This window comes from Denticeps clupeoides, chromosome 3 (assembly GCF_900700375.1).
Source record: "Denticeps clupeoides chromosome 3, fDenClu1.1, whole genome shotgun sequence".
NCBI classification, from domain to species: domain Eukaryota; kingdom Metazoa; phylum Chordata; class Actinopteri; order Clupeiformes; family Denticipitidae; genus Denticeps; species Denticeps clupeoides.
In genome coordinates, this window is record NC_041709.1 from 23,430,931 (window position 1) to 23,450,849 (window position 19,919).

Here is a 19,919-nt window from a genome sequence, read left to right on the forward strand (position 1 = left end):
TTGCAGGCCTGACTTTCATTTCCCCTTTTCCGTTTTTTTTTTTTTACTATAAAAAAAAAAAAAAAAAAAAAAAAAAGTCCCATTTTGTCTTATTTTAATTCTGAAATCCCACATTCCACATGATAGCAGGACGCGTTCAAGCTAATCACCACTGAACCTCTGTAATTACCAGCTATTACTGCAGCAGTTATAAAATAAATGGAATAAAGAGAAGCTGGACATTTTCACGTTAATTAAAAGTCTGTTTATTAAAATGTCTTTGTTGGACTTTGCTGCCATCTTGTGGCAGTGAGACAATAGCCCACCATAAATTACCAACAACAATTACATCAAATACACAGAATCAACTTCATTTCATGCTGATCCAGTTCTACCAATAGAACAGAAATATTATTCCTTATATGGATATGCACATTATACCTGTTTGGACATATGAGGGTTCTAGTTTCCAGTGCCTGGTGGACACGCCCTTGAAAAGCAGCCTGCAGGCTTATCTGCACGGGTGCATGATCAGATGCGGTCAGGGCTGCAGACCTCGGATAGTGGAGAGTGGACCTTCTCTCATCCATCATACCTCCACCGGTCCACTGAAGACATCACGAACGTCCGGTCTGTAAAGTTTCAAGTTTGTTGTCATAAGGACAAAGTACATTTTTTACTTTTGTACCATTTCTACAGACAAGACATATAAAACTTCAAACTAAGATATGGAAGACATAATAGAGCACAAATACCAAAAAACTTTCATCAGCTTATAAAACACGCAGTAGTGGGAAGATATCGATATGAAGATATGGAAATATGACAGTATGAAATCCAGGTCTCTGATGGAGACTAGCGGTGCTTCCCGAGTCCCTCGGAGATGACATTCTCAGGCGTGGCCTTGGTGTACCACTCTGACCACGCCCCATCGTACACACTGACGCCTGGGTGGCCACACAGATGTGCAGCGAGGACCACGTGGCAGGCGGTCACCCCCGAGCCGCAGGTGGCGCACAGCGGGCGGCCCAGATCCACGCCCGCCCGCTCAAAGAGCTCGGTCAGCCGCTCGGCAGGCAGGAAGGTTCCGGACGGGTCAAGGAAGGAGGTGAATGGCATGTTGATGGAGCCGGGGATGTGGCCAGGCTCAGTGTCTGTCAGAGAGGGAAGAGAACAAATGTCATTAAACACAGTCCAGGAGGACGCACAACATTGTCATGGCAACGGTGTGACACCTATTTTAGATCAGGAATATGAATGATTTTACAGACACCCTTTATCCAGAGAGACTTACAATCAGTTGTTACAGTGACAGTCCCCCCCGGAGCAACTTTTAGGGTTAAGTGTCTTGCTCAGGGACACAATGGTAGTAAGTGGGATTTGAACCTGGGTCTACTACCAGGCTACTACCATCAATGATGACGTCTCCTACAGGTGATCAATGACAATCACAGCAAACGTTCCAGAGAGAGAACTTTTGACCTCTGACACAACTCCTAGTGTCAACATGAGTGTTTCTAACTTGTCCTGTCACTTTCGACCAACTCCTAAACCAGGCCCAGCGTGAGGAACCCTGCCTGTGGATCATCCACGTCCAAACCCACCCGAGCTCACGCAGAACTTACTGTCTCTGGGCTCGGGTTCCAGCCCCCGGAATCTCCCCGCGGGACGCGCGTCCACCACCTGGAACTCCCTGCTGTCCACGTTCCTCAGCACGTCCTCGTAGGTCTTCACCCGCGAGCGGTCGAGCCGGCCGGAGAACTCTGCGGGCTCCGGGCCGCGGTGGGCGGCCGTCACGGGCCGCCCCTCGTCCAGCCACCTCCTCAGACCCCCGTCCAGCACCGAGACGGACGCGTGTCCGAACACGCGGAACATCCACCAGACGCGCGGCGCGGAGAACGCCCCGAACTCGCTGGCGTCGTACACCACCACGTGGGTGTCGTTCCCGACGCCCAGACGGCCCACGGACTCCCGAAAGCGTCCCTCGGGGGGCAGCATGTGGTCCAGCGGGGTTCTCCTGTCGCTGCACCGGTCCAGGTCGAAGAAGTGCGCGCCGGGGACGTGGCGCTTGGCGAAGTCGCTCCTGCCGTCGCGAAGGAGTTTGGGCAAATACCACGAAGCGTCCAGAACCCGGATATTCCCTCCGACCCGCCCGCTCCGGACCGCGTCTGCGAGCCACCGGGCCGCCACCAGAGCCATGGTGACCGGTCCTTCTCGGTTCTTCTGCAGCACTACGCGCTATGGCAAGCCTGTTACTGCGTGGCCTGTTATACCTGAGCGGGGGCGTGGCTGCAGAGGGCGGGGTCTCACGGCAGCCACTCCCACACACACGTTCACAGACGCTCATGTCCAGAGCTACGTACAGCAGCACTCTGCAGTCCACGTCTCATTTTCACATCTGTAGCCGAGCAAAAAACAGCAACATAGACAATCAGCTATTTCACATGCCATCACAAACCCTACTAAAGTGCAGAGAACCGAGGCGCAGTACAGTAATGGAAACATGTACTGTACTGCATGCATACGTCATCATGAGGGCGACGAACATGTGTTGTCAAAAACAAGAATGAAACCCCGACATTTACATACCTTTGTGCTTGTTGGGTTTTTGACCGTGTTTGATCATGTATCTGGCAGCCGCGCGGGTCCCATGCCACCCTTTACGGATGCTGCAGACAACGTTATTTAAATGATTATAGATATGATGATGACGTTCCCTTTGTGAAGTTGATCTGAGTTGATACATTTAAGTTGATATTACCTGGCATGTCTGCTGTACATCCTAATACTGAGACAGTGCTGGTTAAAGTGTGTCATATCTCACCTTAAAAATATTGCAAAAATAACAAATATGGTCTCAATTCATGACTCAGAAAAGTTGGTCCACGCCTTTATATCATCAAGGTTAGATTAATGCAACGCATTACTGTCTGGTGTAAGTGCATGATTTTTTCTTTGTGTCCAAGTTTGAAGGGTGTTGTCTCTAGTGGCTTTTAAGTCCATTGAGACACTGTTTACAACATTTAGGTCTTAAACGTAATTTTGTGGTGCAAATGCAAATCCAACATTTTAAATATATGGCATTTTATCATGATTTTAAGCTTGTATGCAGTAATGATGTATTGAGGTTTGCATTAAATGGGTTTTTATAAATGGAGGTTACATTTTTATGGGGTGACATACCTGCCTAAGAACCATGGCCCAGTTCTTTAAAACGTAATCTGAAAGGAATTGTGGATAACAGGGAAAAGGGGGATTCTGAAAACAGACCAGACACATGCTTTATCTGGATTAAACCTCCACTCTGTGGTTTTCAAATGTTTTTGGGTGAATTTGGATGTTTTTGGGTGGATTGTGTGCAAAGGTCAGGCACAAAATGAAGTAAAAATATGATATATAGCTATAGTTTGGACAATTGTTGAACTTTGCAGTGAAAATAAACTTATAAGAGCGTAATAAATCCACCTGTCGGGATAGTGAAGGGATACTAGATGTGAAATATCTGTACTGAAACTAAATTTGAAAGCTCTAAAAACAAAAGATCGACTCTCCATTGTATTTTAACAAAAATATGGCTCTGTTTCAATGTGAGAACCTGGCGGTATAAAAATGAACAAGTTTGTTTTCTGTGGTGTTTCTTCCCAATATGGCTATTTGGCTCCTAGTTCTTTTGATCCGCCTGTTGTTCTATTAGCCAGAACTGTGTGTTTTGGGATTTATAGTAACAGCAATCCTGAAATGTCTGTATTTGGATAAGAGCGATCTAATCACTAGTGTTGCTTTGCTTTGAAAAAAATTGAATTACCAGACTGTGGAAAGCACAGCAAGGCATTTCAAAATCAAGATTCGGCAACCCACAATAAAAACAAACAAATAAAGCCAGACAATATTGCTTTGGTTTATTTAATTGTCCCGGTCTTTTCTGGTTTTGATCCAGCTCGGTAGAACCGAGCTTTCACTCTTCACTGTTCCGTCGCGTGACGCCAGTCCGGAACCAACGTGCGCTGTTCCTTTGTTTCCCGGCCGAGCGAGTTTGGCGGCTGCGCAGATGAGAGTTCGGCGAGAATCATGTCCGCGTCCGTGATACGCAGGGGACTGGAGCTGTTGCGCGACGACGTCAGGGGTGAAGGCGCGAAATCGCGTTTAGTAAATGTTAACAGTTCCACCCGCCGTGTTTTAGACGGGCCTGGGCTGAAGTCCCGGGGTAAAGTCAAAGGCGGAAAAGGCCCCGGTGGTACCAGGCAGATCCGCCGGGATGCGAGCAGGAACGTGGCCACCGTCAAGAACATGCGCGTCAAGTCGGCTGTCGGTACGTCTGCGTCCTGACGTGATCCCAGAAAAGAAAACTTCGCTGGCCCCCCTGATACCCATTAAACAGCAACCTGTAAATCTCCTCTTTTCCAGACGCATACAGGCAGAAGCAGAAGAAAAGCCAGCTGACGTCCAACCTGCAGTACCTCCTGAGCACGAACTACACTGTAGAACCCAAGACCACGAGCAAGGTTCCCTCAGCCCGCCCTTCATGCTGTTCACCAGGGACATCGCTCGTTTTGGCCCTGATCCTCACTTATCTTGATTTATTATTGCCTGTAGCCTCGTATTTTTGCCTTACTTGGCGAATGTGGACGTCTTGTGTGTTGATGAAGGCTAAAACGTGATGCTGCAGATGATAATAAGTAAAGTAAAATAATAAATGAAGAGCTGGCACTTCCATCACTATTTGTCAGGGAACCTCTTTCTGTTTTGTGAAATAGTTTAGTCTTTGGCCAGATCTATAAAGTGTTTTAGGGATAAACAGAATAACAGTCATAGTGTAATTGTGTGGAGGTGTGCATTTCCAGCTTGTGTTCAGACCTTTTTCTTCTCCTTCCTTTAATTCAGATTCTTCATCAGAATTCTGGTCGAAAGTCTCAGAACCAGACGGAGCGTCCAGCTGCAAAGCCGAAACAGGAGAAGTCTCTCTTCACTGAAGAGGAATTCCAGCGCTTCCAGAAGGAATACTTTGGCCAACCTGTGGACGCGTGAACTGACGATCAGCCGCGGGGTTTTACTTCCAGCGTGAAAAGGAAAAAATAAAGAGACTCTACCTTCTTCCTGCTTCTTGTGGATTCATAAGATGTGACTGTTTTATGATGTGAATTTTTCAGCAGGTTTTTTTGGAACTGTCAGAATTATCAGTTATTGTCGGTTATTTTCCTTTTTAAAAAAATGTTTTTTGTTTTTTTTTTCCACTTGAAAATGAAACCGGTTTTGACAAAGTAAATGGACTGGATTCTTGTACTGAAGTTGCCGCGCTCGCTTTTCCTGTCAGTCCGCGATTTGCATTGCGTGCGTGGTGAATTGGAAGTTAAATTAGCTGGTAGTGATCCTCGGTGTCTGCCCCGACTTACTGCTGACCCAACAGCATGGCAGATGTAAGTAATTCAACTTTTTAAATGTTAAAAAAAAAAGACCATAAGCAGTAAACTGGAATTCCAGTAGCAGACAGTGATCTTCAGTGTAGGGTTTCTTTTCTGCATTGATGTGACAATGATGACGCGTACAGGAGAAAAGAAAATGGGACGGGTGGGTGCTTGACCTGTGGTTACTTCATACTTCATGTGACCGCGCACACCACAACGAGGTTCTTAAACTCTGTTCTGTCCAATCTCCTGCTAGACCCGACCTGTGGCCAGAGCTCGAGGTAAACTAGTGCCCCAGCATGCTGTAGAGGAAGGCAGACATGAAGATCACATTTATGAGAACGATGCTGAGGCAAGGATTAAGGTGACTGGATGGTTTAAAAGGTTTTACTGAAAATTCTTTTCTTGAGTCTTGACTGTCCTCAAACTTCCTCTACTTTTGGGCCATATTTGAAGCTTCTAGAAATCAGGCAATACTAACTATACTACCTGAAAGCGCCAGGTCTGGGTTTCGGTTCAGTGGCCAGATTCCTGAAGGCCTTATTGACAGTTTTGCGCAATTACTTAATTAGTGTGAGATAATCATGTGAAAAACACATGCAAATATTTGCTGCATTTATCATTTTATTTATCCTTATATTTAGGGGCAGTGGTAGCCTAGGGGTTAAGGAAGCAGCCCCATAGTCAGAAGGTTGCCGGTCCAAGGTGCCACTGATCAAAGCACCGTCCCCACACACTGCTCCCCGGGTGCCTGTCATGGCTGCCCACTGCTCACTAAGGGTTAAATGCAGAGGACACATTTCACTGTGTGCACCGTGTGCTGTGCTGCCGTGTATCTCAATGACAATCACTTCACGTTATCCAGAGTGGCTTACAATCTGTAGTGATAGGAACAGATTCAAATCCCGACCCACCAAGGTGCCACTGAGCAAACCACCGTCCCCACACACTGCTCCCCGGGTGCCTGTCATGGCACCATGGGTGATTGTTAAAAGCAGAAGACACATTGTGTCATTGTGTGCTGTGCTGCAGTGTTTCACAATGACTTCACCTTCATCTTTACTAAACCTGACTAGTTTACACGACAGGGTATACTCATCCGGCTCTCATGAGGCTCATATTCTTCTTTCTTTCTGTGATGTATTTGCTCACTTTAATGTAAAATATTTACCATTGCTGCGGTTCTGCTGCAGCGCCCACCCCCCGTAGCTGTAAAAACCAAACGGCCTGTTATCACGCCAACCGGAGAGCTGGATTTTCAGGTTTGGTCGTTTTTTTTCTCCTCTTGTGTGTTTCCTGCATGCTTCCCCCAGGCTGCAGCTTCTTTTAAATACTTATTTGTCTACAGAGCATAATACCGGACAAGAACAGAAGGACGACTGTGAGGGACCCAGAGGAGTCTGGACTGGGAAAGGTACCATTTAGGAGACCATCAGAATACCTCTGCATGGACCTCAACCCAGTAATGGGTTCTAGCAGGATGTCCTCGATCACAGCAGTAGAGTCATGATTAACATTATCAGGGGTGTTTCTAGGTCCCCGCCCATTCCACCCTTCTGGCTTCGTAACTGAAACCAGTCAGCAAAAGCACTTCCTGCTTCTGGTTATAAACTGGTTCTCCACCAACATTCTTAACGAATGTCGTTAAACACGGCTAACTGAGTTTTTATGCTCCAGGGGCAGTGGTGTCCAAAGGGGCAATCAGAAGGTTGCCGGTTCGAATCCCGATCCGGCAAAGTGCCACTGAGGTTCCACTGAGCAAAGCACCGTCCCCACACACTGCTCCCCGGGCGCCTGTCATGGCTGCCCACTGTTCACTCAGGGTGATGGGTTAAATGCAGAGGACAAATTTCACTGTGTGCACTGTGTGCTGTGCTGCTGTGTATCACATGTGACAATCACTTCACTTTACTTTAGGTCAGTAAAAAAAAAAAAAGGCAATAATTTATTATCCCTGTAAATATCCCCTCAGGCTGGAAGATCCAAGCCCCCTCTGCTGCTCGAACCGGAGAACTCCACCAAGAGTCTCTATGTGGAACTGTTCGGGGACACGCAAGAGCTGAAGAGCCCAAAAGAGGTACCGTTTCACCTGAAATGTCACTCACCCGCACCTGAAACTGTCACCAGGTTCTTAAATGCGCCTTTCTGCTTGAATAAGAGGGCGTAGTCAACAGATACACCTCGCAACCTGAAAATGTCAAGGAAACTGCTTTTAATGCATTATTTCATTACATTTACATTTTATGAAGAGATCTGTCAATCGTCCACAGGCTGGACAAGCCAGAGGTCCTCTGCCTCCCCCGCCGCTGCCTCCCAGCAGAGCTGCCCTGCACCATGCAGCCTCAGACAGCTCCAAAGAGATGTTCTACATGGACCTGTACAAGACCATCACGAACCCACAGCAGGTATGGAACCGCTGCTGCATCCATACAGATCCATGTGAAATTTGGCAACCAGGATCCCATCTCTGTCTTAACTGCAGAACAGACAGCCTTTGCCGCACCAGAGCTCAGTCCCTGCGGAGTTTCCAAACCCTCAGATGGAGGAATTCTCCTCACAGGTACGGAGTGGCCGCATCTGATGTGGTGTATCTGTGTGTGTCACATTGAACTTGCCTGCCATCGTGTCAACGGCATGTGTCGCTTTCAGGAACTGGACATACTTCTGATGTGGTGGGAGAACTTGAGCTGTGAGTATTATTATTAGCAGTATTATTATTATTATTATTATTATTATTAGCAGACGCGGACCTTGTTTTCAGTCACACAAACAAACTGAAGATCCCTGCTGTAAATGCTGTAGATGTGTAGCCACCCGGCATGTTCACCGCTGTGGATTTGTCTTTCAGCATGTGAGCGATGTGAGGTGGACACATGTGAACGGTACGTGTGAGTAAATGACTCCAAATCCTCTTTCTATAGCTGTATGAGGGATGTTTGAATATTCTGTAATGATATCATCCGTGGTGCAGATTGTCGCTGGAAGCCCGTCGTGTAAAAACAGCTCTGCGTCTTTTCACCGGCCTCCTGATTCACCGCACCAAAGTCTTCAGTAACCTCATCACGGAGTTGTTCTGCATCGCTGATGACTTGGACAAAGTCCACAAAGGTACGAGGATTGCGGGCATCACAGGAGGCGCGGCTGCAGTGGGCGGCGCCGCCGCGGTGGCCGGCATCGCCTTGTCCCCCATCACGTTCGGGGCATCTCTCGCCATGACAGTCATTGGCGTTGGGGTGGCCGCCGCTGGAGGCGTCACTGGGGCATCAGCTGCCATCGCCAAGAAGGTGTGTAAGAATGTAGACCGGAAGAAGGTGGAGAGAATCCTGCAGGACTACCAGAACCAAATGGAAGTCGTGGAAGGGAGTCTGAGGTACATCACAGCGGGAATGGAACACTTCCGGAACGCTGGCGTCACCGCCCTACACGGTGCAGGCGAGGAATCTCTGCGGATCGCGAGGATGGCTGATGTGGTGGCCAAAAAATCCACACTTGTGCCATCAGTGAGCAAGTCCACTGTCCTTCTGCAGGGCTTTTCCTTGGGGCTGGACATTTATTTCACCAAAGAGGGCCACCAGAAGCTGAAGAAGGGCTCAGAGACAACATTTGCCAGAAGCATACGGGAGATCGCCACGCAGCTAAAGGACGGGCTAGACGAGCTCCTGGAGGCGCGGAGAATGCTCTACTTGGCAGAACAACAAACTCTCGAGCTATAGAACTCTTCCACCAGGACCATTTAAGAACGTGCTGCCAGAAGGTGGAAACCTTCTCGCCCCCTGATATGCTTATGCTTTTTCACGAACACAGATTTCTTTACATGGCATGACTGTAAATACTATTCATAAAAATAATAATGTTTAAACGTTTTTGTTGTTATTAATATTAGTATTTTTCATTAATAAATTTTAATGTATTATTAAAGTGTTTACTAATTGATTACAGTTGATTAGCAGGCTCATATACTCATATTGAGGTCACCATATTCATAACAAGCAAAGTAAATAATTAACATTTTGGAATTGTCAGCCATAGGAATCTTAACAAAAGGAAAAGCCTCTAGACCTCGTTTATTTCTTTTTAGACTCATTTTATTCTTTGGAACGGGGAACTAAATAATAGTAGGATATGAAGAGAATGAAAAAGCAGAAGGAAGTAAATAAAAATGTTTCCCCCCTCTACGTAATAAAGAGGAGTGGTCGGTGTTATATTTTCAAATTCACCTCAGATTAAGCCCGCCCTTCCCCAAGGTTGACGTTCGGGACACGTGTTGCCAGATTAACAGGAATTCGGGGTCTCTAAAAAGCAGAATTTCTCATTCAGATAATTTGTTAACTAGGTGTATTAACCGACATTCATTAGTCTATTCTCTAGTGGGATATGTAATTATGGTCTGATCTTAATGTGTGTCACGATCTGGCTTGTCTCAAAACGCTTTTGATTACTTAATAAAGACGGTACTGGCAACACAGCTCATCGTAGACCTGAGTACTACGCTGTTGACAAACGTACATGCGCCAACCAATCGGATCTTCGCCCTGCCCGGCGGATGGATATCAGAGGGCAGTGGTCGCGGCGGAACAAGTTCGGGTGTAGCGCGTCCTTATATATTGCCATGTGACCGTGGCACGGCGTCTATTTTCGTCTGGCGGTTCTACAGGTTTTGCAGTGTTTCGAGCGGCCCGCTCTCCCGCGCAAAATGGCAGTGTAGAGGCTTGCAGCGGCCAGATCAGCAGCGGCAAACCCGGCAGTGCACCAGCGAAGCGCACTGGCCCTTTTAGGCAAAATGGCGTAAGTACTGTTTTTTTTTTTATTATTTATATACAATACACCGTGATTATTCTCCTGTCGGAGTTTACACAGCTAAAACGGGGGCTTTCTACGTGTTGCAGGGGGGATTTGTGGTTTCTTGTTATAGCGGTGCCGGGTAACAAGTGTTTCCGAATGCGGTTTTATCGCGACATAAATTACAGAACTGTAACCTGCCAACGTGGCACTTTCAAAATGGCGACTGTTTCCTATTTTCATAGCAAACATTTGTGTTGTGGAAATGGCGGCAATGACGCCTCCCTGGTGTCTTGGGGCGGGGCTTCCCGTCGAACCATGCCCATATTAGGAAATGTGGTGATGCGTGTGGGCGGGGTGTTTAGTCGTGCGCTGTAGAAGGCCTGGCCATTAATAGACTGGAGGGGAAGTCCAGTTTTGTGGAACTTCCACCAGTCATATTACTTTGAGTTTTCGTAATCGTTCTCTTGCACTTTCAGATGAATTCCATGAAAATGTTTGTGAGCATACATACATTTATTTATTTTATTTGTTTATTTATTTGTTTTATTTTTGGTCAAATGTTGAGAATCGTTTCCTCTGGTCGTTTATGCACACATTTGCTGAAAATTCATTTTCTTTGTTTCCTGGCAGGTCTCTCAAGGCAAAACCAGTCAGCTTTGCTGCCGTCGACAGCATAGAAGAACTGCTCGACTCTCTTTTGTCAGAATCCTTGCTCATCGTGTCCCTGACCGGTGACCACTATGGCGCTGAGTTCACAACTGGTCCTGGAGGAAGTGGGGGCCCTGCTCTTGGGGCCCTCACTTCTGACGGCTGACCCTCTGGGGCCCCTTCTGGATGACGATGAAGAGAGAAATCTGTCGGAGGGCCTGTCTTCACCCCTCCCTTTCTCTTCCTATGCTGATCCTTCCGCCACCTCTTCCCCCTTTCCTTGCCTGTCCCCCTCTCTCGCCCCTCCCTCTCCTCTGAAGGCTGACCACCTGCCTCTGCCATGGTTGTCTGCTGACGAGTTGTTCAACTCTCATGTAGGTGCAGACAGTGGCAAAGGTGAGTTTCTGAACATCACAGGTACTGTAGAATTAAGTAATGCGTTGACGTCTCACCATGTTCTGTTTTGCAGAGGATTCTTTCTCTGGCATGGACTGGATGGCAGAAAAAATTGACCTCAGCGACTTTGACTTGGATTCCCTCATTGGGTCCTGCGATTCAGAAGAGCCACCTAGTTCTCCAGAAGAGCTCCTGGCCTCCTTAGGCTCCCGGATGGATTTGGATCTGGACCCTCTGCCCTTCTCCTCCGCCCCTGCCCAAGAAGACCTGGGGCTCGCCCCGTTGGCCCCGCTCCCTCTCGATGTTCCACTTTCAGAACCTGAGGTGCCTGTGCCTGCCACCCTGGAGATTGAGATCAAATCAGAGCCGCCTTCTCCAGTGTCCTCCCTCTCTCCTGCCTACACCCTAGAGCTCGGAAGTGAGGTTGATGTCACAGAGCTGGAGAAGGTGACCTCTTTATACGCAGCTTCGGAAGCTATCCAGACCTCCAGCATTGTGCTCGCTTTACCTCCGACCCACATCGTGGTGGTTTTGGCGTCCAAGGAGGAGCTGAGTGGTGAGCAGTCTGACAGCGACAGTGGTATTGGGTCCGTCTCCGGCTCCCCCGGCCGTCACCCTAGCCCTCCATCATCTCCCCGACCTGTCTGCTCATCCAGGACCAAACCCTACTCCAAGCCTGATCCAGACGCAGATGTTCCTGCCGCGAGCTGCAAGGTCAAAACTGCTTCAGGCCCATCCAGGACTGTGGAGAAGAAGCTGAAGAAGATGGAGCAGAACAAGACCGCTGCCACCCGCTATCGTCAGAAGAAGCGCGCAGAGCAGGAGGTTCTGCACTCTGAGTGCACAGAGCTGGAGCAGAAAAACCGCGAGCTGGCTGAGAGGGCTGATTCCATCAGCCGAGAGATCCAGTATCTCAAGGATCTCCTGGAAGAAGTGCGGTCCGCCAAGAATCGCAAGACCAAGAGCACCTCTGCCTGAAGCGGCACGTTCCTCAGCAGAATTAGCCAGGACTAGATGTAGTTCTTCAGCATCGGTGGCTGGGTGCAGAAGCATCCCGTACTCTGGCTTCCCAGTCCTTCCCACTTCATCCATGCAGTTCTTCCCCAGTTCCCTTCCCAGCGTCGCTCTCCAAAACGAGTCCAGTAAGGGGCCTCGATCACAACGCACACTGAATCCCTGACGCTCATAGTTGTACATAGGCGCTCTATGGTTTTATTTAATAGCCAGTTTTTATTATTTTATTTCTGTTTTTGGTGTAGGTATGTTTGTGGAAAAATGGTTTGCTAATGTTTTCTATTAAAGCTACTCACAAGCGGAACGTGTGATGTGAAATTTTATGTTACGAGTCAACAAGTTTACTTGGGTTGCGTTAATTCTATTTCCGGGTTAGATTTGCATGCTTTTGCTGATACAGTGATCACCCCACCAAATATTCAGCAGCCTGCATAAAGTTACGCTACAAATGCAGTTCTTGCGGTCTAGGCCGCTTGACTATACATTTTTATCCATGTGGCCGTGTGGGACAAAATTAGAATTAGAGCTGCTAAGTGGAGTAAAGGATCTACGAGTCTATAAAAAGCAGGTTAATCCCGGTCAATTACTGAAACCTGACCTCCTTCCAGCAAGGTGACACACTTTACAGAAAATATAGTACTTATATGGTACATTTCTCCAATTAAAAACTTACACGTTTATTCAAATTTTTTTCGTCCCTTACACAACACAAAGTAATATTAATATATTTAAATACAGTAATCAAAACCCAATATTTAACACATACTCAACATTTCAGATGGCTGTAGTAACAGGTATATTAAACTGTTCAGTGGAATGTGTAATTATGCACATTTAGATATATATATATATAGGTCTGCTATTTCAGCGCCTTGTGTCCACTGGGATGAACATAAAACTATGAGTATTACTGCGCTGTATCTCTTTAAAATATATTAACATGAACCTGAAATGCTGTAATCAAAGTAAAAAAAAATAATCTGCCATACGTAAAGTGCTCATGCTCGTCGTGATCGGGTCACAAGAAACAAAGCAGAAACATTCACAAAAACTTTATTAAAAATGCGAGGATCGCCGGACTTCCTTTTAACGAAACGCGTCACTTCCGCCTTGCCGGAAAAGTTTCTGCGTTTTAGGCGTAACTAAAAAAAAACGTGATTTCTCTAGCCGTTCTGTTCATTTCGTCACGGACAACCGACATCTTCCTCTTTATACTTAACACATGATAGTTTTCCGAAGGTGGGTAAGTGTGATTTCCGTGTTGCGGTCCCAATGGACCTAACGTATAAAATACCTTAAGAATCGTTTGCAATATAGCTGTAATGTGCAATAAATAGACAATCCTATAAAAATAATGGCGGAGAGCCTATTTCCGAGTTACTTCTTGGTCCTGTTGAGGACAGCTCAGTAAAGTCAGCAGTGAGTTCTGTGTTCGACAAACATTCATAGATTCGCTGCATTTTCCCTTCCTCGTTACACACGAAGTCACGTGCGTCTGTGAACTTGCACGTTGGTTTTTCAAGTGCTGCAGCCGAGAAATTGTGAAAAGGCGAAATATTACAGACGCTCCTCCAATCGCTGTGCTTTTGACGGCATGCGACGTTTCAACCCCAAACCCCCCTAACCCTATCATCACATGGATTTACACATGTAGAAAATATTTGTTGTACGACTATAGTTGTTAAGGGGCAACAGCTGGTCGTGTGACAATGCATGCTGCCTGAGACCTGCTGGATGTGAAGCATGAGGAAGTAGACCTTAGAAAGTGCTTGGCATGTTGACAATGCATTCTGTACTATTTAAGAGATTCTTAATTAACAAAGCGAAAAATAAGGTCAGGGACCTTACAAAGACGCTTATAGTGTCGTAGCTATATTACAGGAATTCATTATCAGCATGGCAAGTATTGTATTGGTTCTTCCTCGTTGTTCACGAAAGCTAAAGAAATCCATTTTTAAATTATGTAAGGCATTTATCCCTGTAATGATCTCCTGCAAAAGAAATTTGGTAAAAATGACAATTCCTGTGTTTTCTGTATCTCTAATATTGAGACATTAGAACACCTCTTTTTTTTTATTTGCAATGCCACACATGTTCAAATGCCACACATTTTCAAAACTGGAAAATGTGTAAAAAATCAATTCCACCTTTGAGCTTTGAGATAGTAAGGGTTGGTCTGATAGGAGATGAAGAATCAGAATACTGTAATAATAACTTAATTCTTCTGGCAAATTTTTTGAATTCATAAGTCTCGATTTCTAAAAAACACCCCATTTTCAAGATTTTGTTACATTAAATAAATGTGCTAAGTCATTGTAAAAATATTAAAGCCAAATCATTATACCAGAATATAGCCAATTTAATATAATTTGTTTTTCATATTAAGCTATGTTTTTTATTTAATTGTTTGTTGTTGTTTTTTTTTTTATGGTGCTATAGGATGTACCATTTTGTACTATCTGTGCTCAGTTTATAATGTTCTGATAACATTCCGTAAAATGTGAACTGTGCCTTGTAATTTGTGATACTAAATAAAGTTTCAGGAAAAATAAATAAACAAAATTCCTCGTTCTTCACATCCAGCAGGTCAGAGATCAGGCTGCTTGCATTGCTTTTTGACCTTTTTTTTTTTTTCAATACCGCTTTTCAAAAACTAAATTTAGTTTTTTTTTTTTTTTTTTTACTGTCTTTCCACTTGGAACTTTTATTTTGAAACCGTCAAAAGCGCAGCCAGCGAGCACCTGGATTATTTAGCATTTTCTCAATTAATCGGCTGCAGCAACTGAAAAACCAACGTGTGTGTGACCTACATGACCTACATGACTTTGTAAAAGTGGAGATTTCAAGGTGTTTGTTTCATTAGTAAGAGGAAACTCACTGCTAAATTTACTGAGGTATAAAGAACTTGGAGGGCCCTACATCGAAATAAACTAGTTCTGGTTTACGTTTTGAAGAAACATATATTATGACTATAATATATGCTATATTGCAAATGTGACATTAGAACATTGACTACAGTCATGGCCAAAAGTTTTGAAAATGACACACATGCTGGTTTTCATGCATCTTTTTGTCAGTCAAGTTTATTTAAAGAGTCAATATTTGCAGTGTTGGCCCTTTAATTTTTTTTCAAGACCTCTGCAATTGTCCCTGTCGTGCTGTCAATCAACTTCTGGGCCGAATTCTGACTGATGGCGACCCACTCCTTCATAATCAGTGCTTCGAGTTGATCAGAATTTGTGGTGTATGCCCACCTGCCTCTTGCCCACACAGTATTTGTGTCATTCTCAAAACCTTTGGGCACAAATTTACATTTATTTCTATGGTGGTAGTAGCCTAGTGGGTAACACACTCGCCTATGAACCAGAAGACCCAGGTTCAAACCCCACTTACTACCATTGTGTCCCTGAGCAAGACACTTAACCCTGAGTGTCTCCAGGGGGACTGTCCCTGTCGCTACTGATTGTAAGTTGTTCTGGATAAGGGTGTCTGATAAATGCTGTAAATGTGTAAATGTGTTTACATTTCAATCTGTACATTGTAAAAAAGCTAAAAAAAAAAAAAAAAAAAGGTATTATTTATCATTTAAGTTTCCTCCTAAATGAAGGATAAAGGGAACATTTAGTGAGATTTGTCTTGTTCACGATACAGGATGGCAGCAGCAGCTGGGAAACATGTGATATGGGAAAGTGAGACACTGGTGGCCTACCTGCATCCCAGGCCCTGGACGCCAGGAGCCACTGTGCTCACCCAGAAAGCAGCTGGTGGGCCGGGCAGCCTGTTCCACCTGGCGGAGGGCGAGTTTCTAGGTCTCATGATGGCCGCCCGGGTGGTCGGCTCTCTGCTGTGCGAGAGGCTGGGCGTGCGGCGCTGCGCCGTCCTCCACAGGCCTGCCTGGCCCAACCACGGCCCTCCTCGGCTCCGCCTGCTGCCCTTGTATGGCCTTCAGGCCGACTGGCAGCCCCATCTAGCACCACAGGAGGAGTTCGTGGTGCACGATCCGGGCTACTGTACCTCCAAGAGTGGCCCGCGTTGGGACAGCGTCCGACTGGAGGCACTGCGTGACCGGATCCGGGCCAAGCTCCCTGAGCCAGGCGCAGCTCCCAGTTATGCTTTTCATGGTGAGGACCCCGAGCACCCAGGACTGTTCTCGCGCATTGTGCGTGGAGAGGAGCAGCAGTGGCGCGTGTGGGAGGACCGAAGCCACGTGGCCTTCCTCACGCCCTTCCCCAACACCCCAGGTCTCACTGTGCTGGTCCCACGCCGGCCGCTCACCAGCGACGTCCTCAGGCTGGAGGAACTGGACTACCGCAGCCTTGTCCTGGCCAGCAGGCGGGTGGCGCAGCTGCTGGAGAAGGCCCTGGGCTCATGGGCTGTAGCGCTGATCTTTGAGGGCTTCGAAATCGACTATGCTCATGCCAAACTTATCCCCCTTACCAAGGCGGAAGGCGAGGGAAGCGGCTGTCTCGCCTGCCCTTCTGCAGAGTTTCACTCGGAGTATCCAGGATATGTGACTTCGGTTGACGGTCCTCCTGCCAGCCTCGAGACATTGAAGGAGATGCAGGCGAAGATCACCCTAGTTTAGCATCCCAGCCACAGTCTCACCACCTCAGAGATGTGGATCCTTGTCCTCATTCCAGACCTTCAGAACCAAAGTTTCCAAATAACACCAATCACTGTTGTGTTCACTTCTCGAAAGGAAGAACTGGCAGAACCTCATGGTGAACTGGACCTTTTTTGCTCCATTTGAATTGTCTAAAATTCTCACCGTTAAACATTTCAGTACAAATCTGACTAATGAAATGTGTGTCTTTTGTTGAGGCCGGGGTTAGTTAACACTTTTGCTTGCTTACCTGATGATTATCCTACAGGCTGCCTTACATGCACGTTCCACAGCTCTCTGGACCACCATACTACATCATGCATCATTATTATTTTTTAAATATATAAATTGCCGCTTCTACATTACGATAAAGTGGGATTTAGTACTTGCTGTCTGAACTGACACATAGGAGATTCGTTTTATGTTTGAGATTATATTATATGTCAAACGTTTAATTGCTTATTATCTGTTACAATTTGAAATGTTTGTGTTAGAGTGCCTCGCCTTCTAAGAAAACCAAGAAATCCAAAACCAGAATGTCTCAAGGCATTTTTAATAGCCATAAAGCAATGCTCAAGCAATCCTTTTAGGATTAAAAGTCCACTTTGGTTTTGCTTGAGCTGCAGTAAACGCAGCTCTGTGCCATATTGTTGTATGTATGTATGCATGCAAGCATCACACCTCAGCGTCATTTTTTTGCACAGAATACAAATTCAGCAAGAACATTACTTGCACTAACAAAAGAGTTCTAATGTTGTAAATCTAAACCTGTATATCGTTGCTGTTGCTGTATATCGTCCTCCAGGTCCGCTGGGGAACTTTGTAGAGGAACTAGACACAACTCTCTCCTCAATTATAGATGAGGAACTGCCCCTTGTGCTACTAGGAGACTTCAACCTCGATCTCCTCAAGCCACAAACCACTGACTTCCAACACTTCATCTCTGCTTCCAACTTCACACTTCTCTGCACGCCCGCAACGCACAGAGCTGGAAAACAACTAGATCTCGTACTCACACGCAAATGCTCCACAGCCAACACTTCTGTCGTTCCTCTACATCTATCCGATCACTCTTTTATTCACTTCAGACTATCCCCCCTGGCACGCACCACACCCACCTCACACTTAACACAATTTCGCCGTAATCTCCGTACCCTCTGCCCTACTCAATTGTCTTCCGCTGTCTCCTCTGAGCTCTCCCCCCTAGACATCCTCTCTATTCAGGACACTAACCGTGCTACAGACATCCTTTTCTCCACACTAACATCTTGCCTCGAGAGACTCTGCCCTCTAACCTCAAAACCAACACGTGCGACTCCACCCTCACCGTGGATCTCTGACGAGGTTCGTCGCCACAGGTCCCACCTTAGAGCAGCTGAAAGGCAGTGGAGGAAATCCAAGTGCCCGCTTCAACTTAATAAGTATCAATCTCTCCTAAAATCCTTCTCTGCTGCTGTAACTACAGCAAAGACCAGATACTTCCAGGACAAAGTAAACAACTGCAATGACTCTCGAAAACTTTTCTCGACTTTCAACCGTCTCCTGAATCCTCCACCCCCTCCCCCCTCCACTTCTCTCTCATCTGAAGACTTCGCCACCTTCTTCACAGAAAAGGTGGCTGACATTAGCAAACAATTCTCACCACCTAACCCCAGACCCCGTCCTGCTGTTACCTCTGAAACCAAGAATCTGTCTTCCTTTACTCCCCTCTTTGAATCAGACGTGTCTACACTTCTCCAGTCTAGTCACCCCACCACCTGCTCCCTGGATCCAATCCCCTCACACCTCCTTCAGTCCATACAGCCCACCATATTATCTGCTCTGACACATGTCTTAAACTCCTCACTCACAACAGGAACATTCCCCACTGCTTTCAAACAGGCTGTCATTACTCCCCTGCTCAAAAAACCCACATTAAACCCATCTCTACTGGATAGCTACCGCCCAGTCTCCAACCTTCCTTTTCTTTCAAAAATTCTTGAAAGAGCAGTCCTGGCTCAACTTTCCTCATTTCTCCACAAGCATGATCTTCTTGACCCTTTTCAGTCTGGTTTCAGGAAAGGGCATTCTACTGAAACCTCCCTCCTGGCAATGATGGATGACCTTCGTGCTGCAAGAGCTGCCCGCAGATCATCCGTCCTTGTTCTACTTGATCTATCTGCTGCCTTCGATACAGTTAACCACGAAATTCTTCTCACCACACTCTCTGATTTAGGAGTCACAGGAACCGCACTAGATTGGTTCACCTCTTATCTCTACGACAGGTCCTTCAAGGTATCATGGGGAGGTGAGACATCTGTCCTCTCTAGGGTAACCACAGGGGTTCCACAAGGCTCTGTCCTTGGCCCCCTTCTATTCTCAATATACACTCTCTCACTTGGTCACATCATCCAATCACATGGCTTCTCCTATCACTCCTATGCTGATGACACCCAGCTCTATCTGTCATTCCCACCAGAAGATGCTACTATAGCAACAAAAATTTCGGCCTGCCTCTCAGACATATCGGCATGGATGTCTGAGCGACACCTCCAACTCAACCTATCCAAAACCGAGATTCTGATCTTTCCGGGCAACAATTCTCCTCAGCAAAACCTTTCAATTCAAATTGGATCGCTATTGTTAACACCCACGGCATCTGCAAAAAGCCTTGGGGTTTGGATAGATAACAAACTGAGTTTGAACCATCATGTTGCTGCGATCTCCAGATCCTGCAGGTTCACTCTCTACAACATTCGCAAGATTCGGCCTTTTCTCTCACAACAGGCTACGCAGCTCCTCGTCCAGGCAATGGTAATCTCCAAACTCGACTACTGTAACTCTCTCCTGGCTGGAGCCTCTGCAGTCACCATAAAACCACTCCAGATGGTCCAAAATATGGCAGCCCGCCTCATCTTCAATCAGCCAAAATACACCCATGTTACACCTCTCCTTACCTCCCTCCACTGGCTCCCGGTAGCTGCTCGCATTGAGTTCAAATCCTTGATGCTTGCCTACAGGGCTGTAAATGGAACTGCGCCCTCCTACATCAACACACTACTACCTAGATACACTCCTACACGCTCTCTCAGATCGGCAAACGAAAGGAGACTAAA

At 46.4% G+C, this 19,919-nt stretch overlaps 5 protein-coding genes across 9 annotated transcripts; 4 read left to right on the plus strand and 1 right to left on the minus strand.

Moving 5' to 3' along the window:
- Positions 1-229: 229 nt before the first annotated feature.
- On the minus strand, positions 230-19,784 carry LOC114786282 (3-mercaptopyruvate sulfurtransferase-like). 2 transcript variants are annotated; one of them, XM_028973273.1, is made up of 3 exons: positions 19,761-19,784; positions 1,605-2,377; positions 230-1,133 (listed from the first exon to the last, which is right to left on the minus strand). In XM_028973273.1, the coding sequence occupies exons 2-3, from the start codon at positions 2,176-2,178 to the stop codon at positions 835-837; spliced, it is 873 nt and encodes a 290-aa protein (XP_028829106.1). In that variant the 5' UTR covers positions 2,179-2,377; positions 19,761-19,784; the 3' UTR covers positions 230-834. The 2 variants fall into 2 exon arrangements, with proteins under 2 accessions (XP_028829106.1, XP_028829108.1); XM_028973275.1 differs by lacking the exon at positions 19,761-19,784 and adding an exon at positions 2,569-2,587.
- Positions 3,994-5,070, plus strand: rps19bp1 (ribosomal protein S19 binding protein 1). Its single transcript, XM_028973276.1, has 3 exons — positions 3,994-4,288; positions 4,384-4,481; positions 4,861-5,070. Exons 1-3 carry the CDS (start codon positions 4,048-4,050, stop codon positions 5,002-5,004), a joined length of 483 nt encoding a protein of 160 aa, XP_028829109.1. The 5' UTR covers positions 3,994-4,047; the 3' UTR covers positions 5,005-5,070.
- On the plus strand, positions 5,206-9,194 carry LOC114786278 (uncharacterized). Of its 3 annotated transcripts, none has more exons than XM_028973267.1 (10): positions 5,206-5,544; positions 5,638-5,745; positions 6,575-6,643; positions 6,730-6,795; positions 7,354-7,458; positions 7,652-7,786; positions 7,864-7,941; positions 8,031-8,070; positions 8,230-8,269; positions 8,353-9,194. In XM_028973267.1, the coding sequence occupies exons 1-10, from the start codon at positions 5,509-5,511 to the stop codon at positions 9,092-9,094; spliced, it is 1,419 nt and encodes a 472-aa protein (XP_028829100.1). In that variant the 5' UTR covers positions 5,206-5,508; the 3' UTR covers positions 9,095-9,194. The 3 variants fall into 3 exon arrangements, with proteins under 3 accessions (XP_028829100.1, XP_028829101.1, XP_028829102.1); XM_028973268.1 differs by having other exon boundaries at positions 8,230-8,263; XM_028973269.1 differs by having other exon boundaries at positions 5,206-5,393.
- atf4a (activating transcription factor 4a) lies at positions 9,999-12,522 on the plus strand. Its single transcript, XM_028973270.1, has 3 exons — positions 9,999-10,166; positions 10,794-11,207; positions 11,281-12,522. The coding sequence occupies exons 2-3, from the start codon at positions 10,904-10,906 to the stop codon at positions 12,183-12,185; spliced, it is 1,209 nt and encodes a 402-aa protein (XP_028829103.1). The 5' UTR covers positions 9,999-10,166; positions 10,794-10,903; the 3' UTR covers positions 12,186-12,522.
- LOC114786281 (uncharacterized) lies at positions 12,646-17,713 on the plus strand. Of its 2 annotated transcripts, none has more exons than XM_028973272.1 (2): positions 12,646-13,464; positions 15,873-17,713. In XM_028973272.1, exon 2 carries the CDS (start codon positions 15,874-15,876, stop codon positions 16,804-16,806), a length of 933 nt encoding a protein of 310 aa, XP_028829105.1. In that variant the 5' UTR covers positions 12,646-13,464; position 15,873; the 3' UTR covers positions 16,807-17,713. The 2 variants fall into 2 exon arrangements, with proteins under 2 accessions (XP_028829105.1, XP_028829104.1); XM_028973271.1 differs by having other exon boundaries at positions 12,646-13,460.
- Positions 19,785-19,919: the final 135 nt, after the last annotated feature.

What these genes read in the sequence shown, in the direction of transcription:
- LOC114786282 (XM_028973273.1), bottom strand. Translation starts at nt 2,178, where the DNA reads ATGGCTCTGGTGGCGGCCCGGTGGCTCGCAGACGCGGTCCGGAGCGGG. An exon ending in GGAACCCGAGCCCAGAGACA is followed by an intron (nt 1,134 to 1,604) that starts GTAAGTTCTGCG and finishes CCTCTCTGACAG; the next exon opens with ACACTGAGCCTGGCCACATC.
- rps19bp1 (XM_028973276.1), top strand. Translation starts at nt 4,048, where the DNA reads ATGTCCGCGTCCGTGATACGCAGGGGACTGGAGCTGTTGCGCGACGAC. An exon ending in GCGCGTCAAGTCGGCTGTCG is followed by an intron (nt 4,289 to 4,383) that starts GTACGTCTGCGT and finishes CCTCTTTTCCAG; the next exon opens with ACGCATACAGGCAGAAGCAG. An exon ending in AACCCAAGACCACGAGCAAG is followed by an intron (nt 4,482 to 4,860) that starts GTTCCCTCAGCC and finishes CCTTTAATTCAG; the next exon opens with ATTCTTCATCAGAATTCTGG.
- LOC114786278 (XM_028973267.1), top strand. Translation starts at nt 5,509, where the DNA reads ATGATGACGCGTACAGGAGAAAAGAAAATGGGACGG. An exon ending in CCATCACGAACCCACAGCAG is followed by an intron (nt 7,787 to 7,863) that starts GTATGGAACCGC and finishes TCTTAACTGCAG; the next exon opens with AACAGACAGCCTTTGCCGCA. An exon ending in GACACATGTGAACGGTACGT is followed by an intron (nt 8,270 to 8,352) that starts GTGAGTAAATGA and finishes TCCGTGGTGCAG; the next exon opens with ATTGTCGCTGGAAGCCCGTC.
- atf4a (XM_028973270.1), top strand. Translation starts at nt 10,904, where the DNA reads ATGGCGCTGAGTTCACAACTGGTCCTGGAGGAAGTGGGGGCCCTGCTC. An exon ending in AGGTGCAGACAGTGGCAAAG is followed by an intron (nt 11,208 to 11,280) that starts GTGAGTTTCTGA and finishes TCTGTTTTGCAG; the next exon opens with AGGATTCTTTCTCTGGCATG.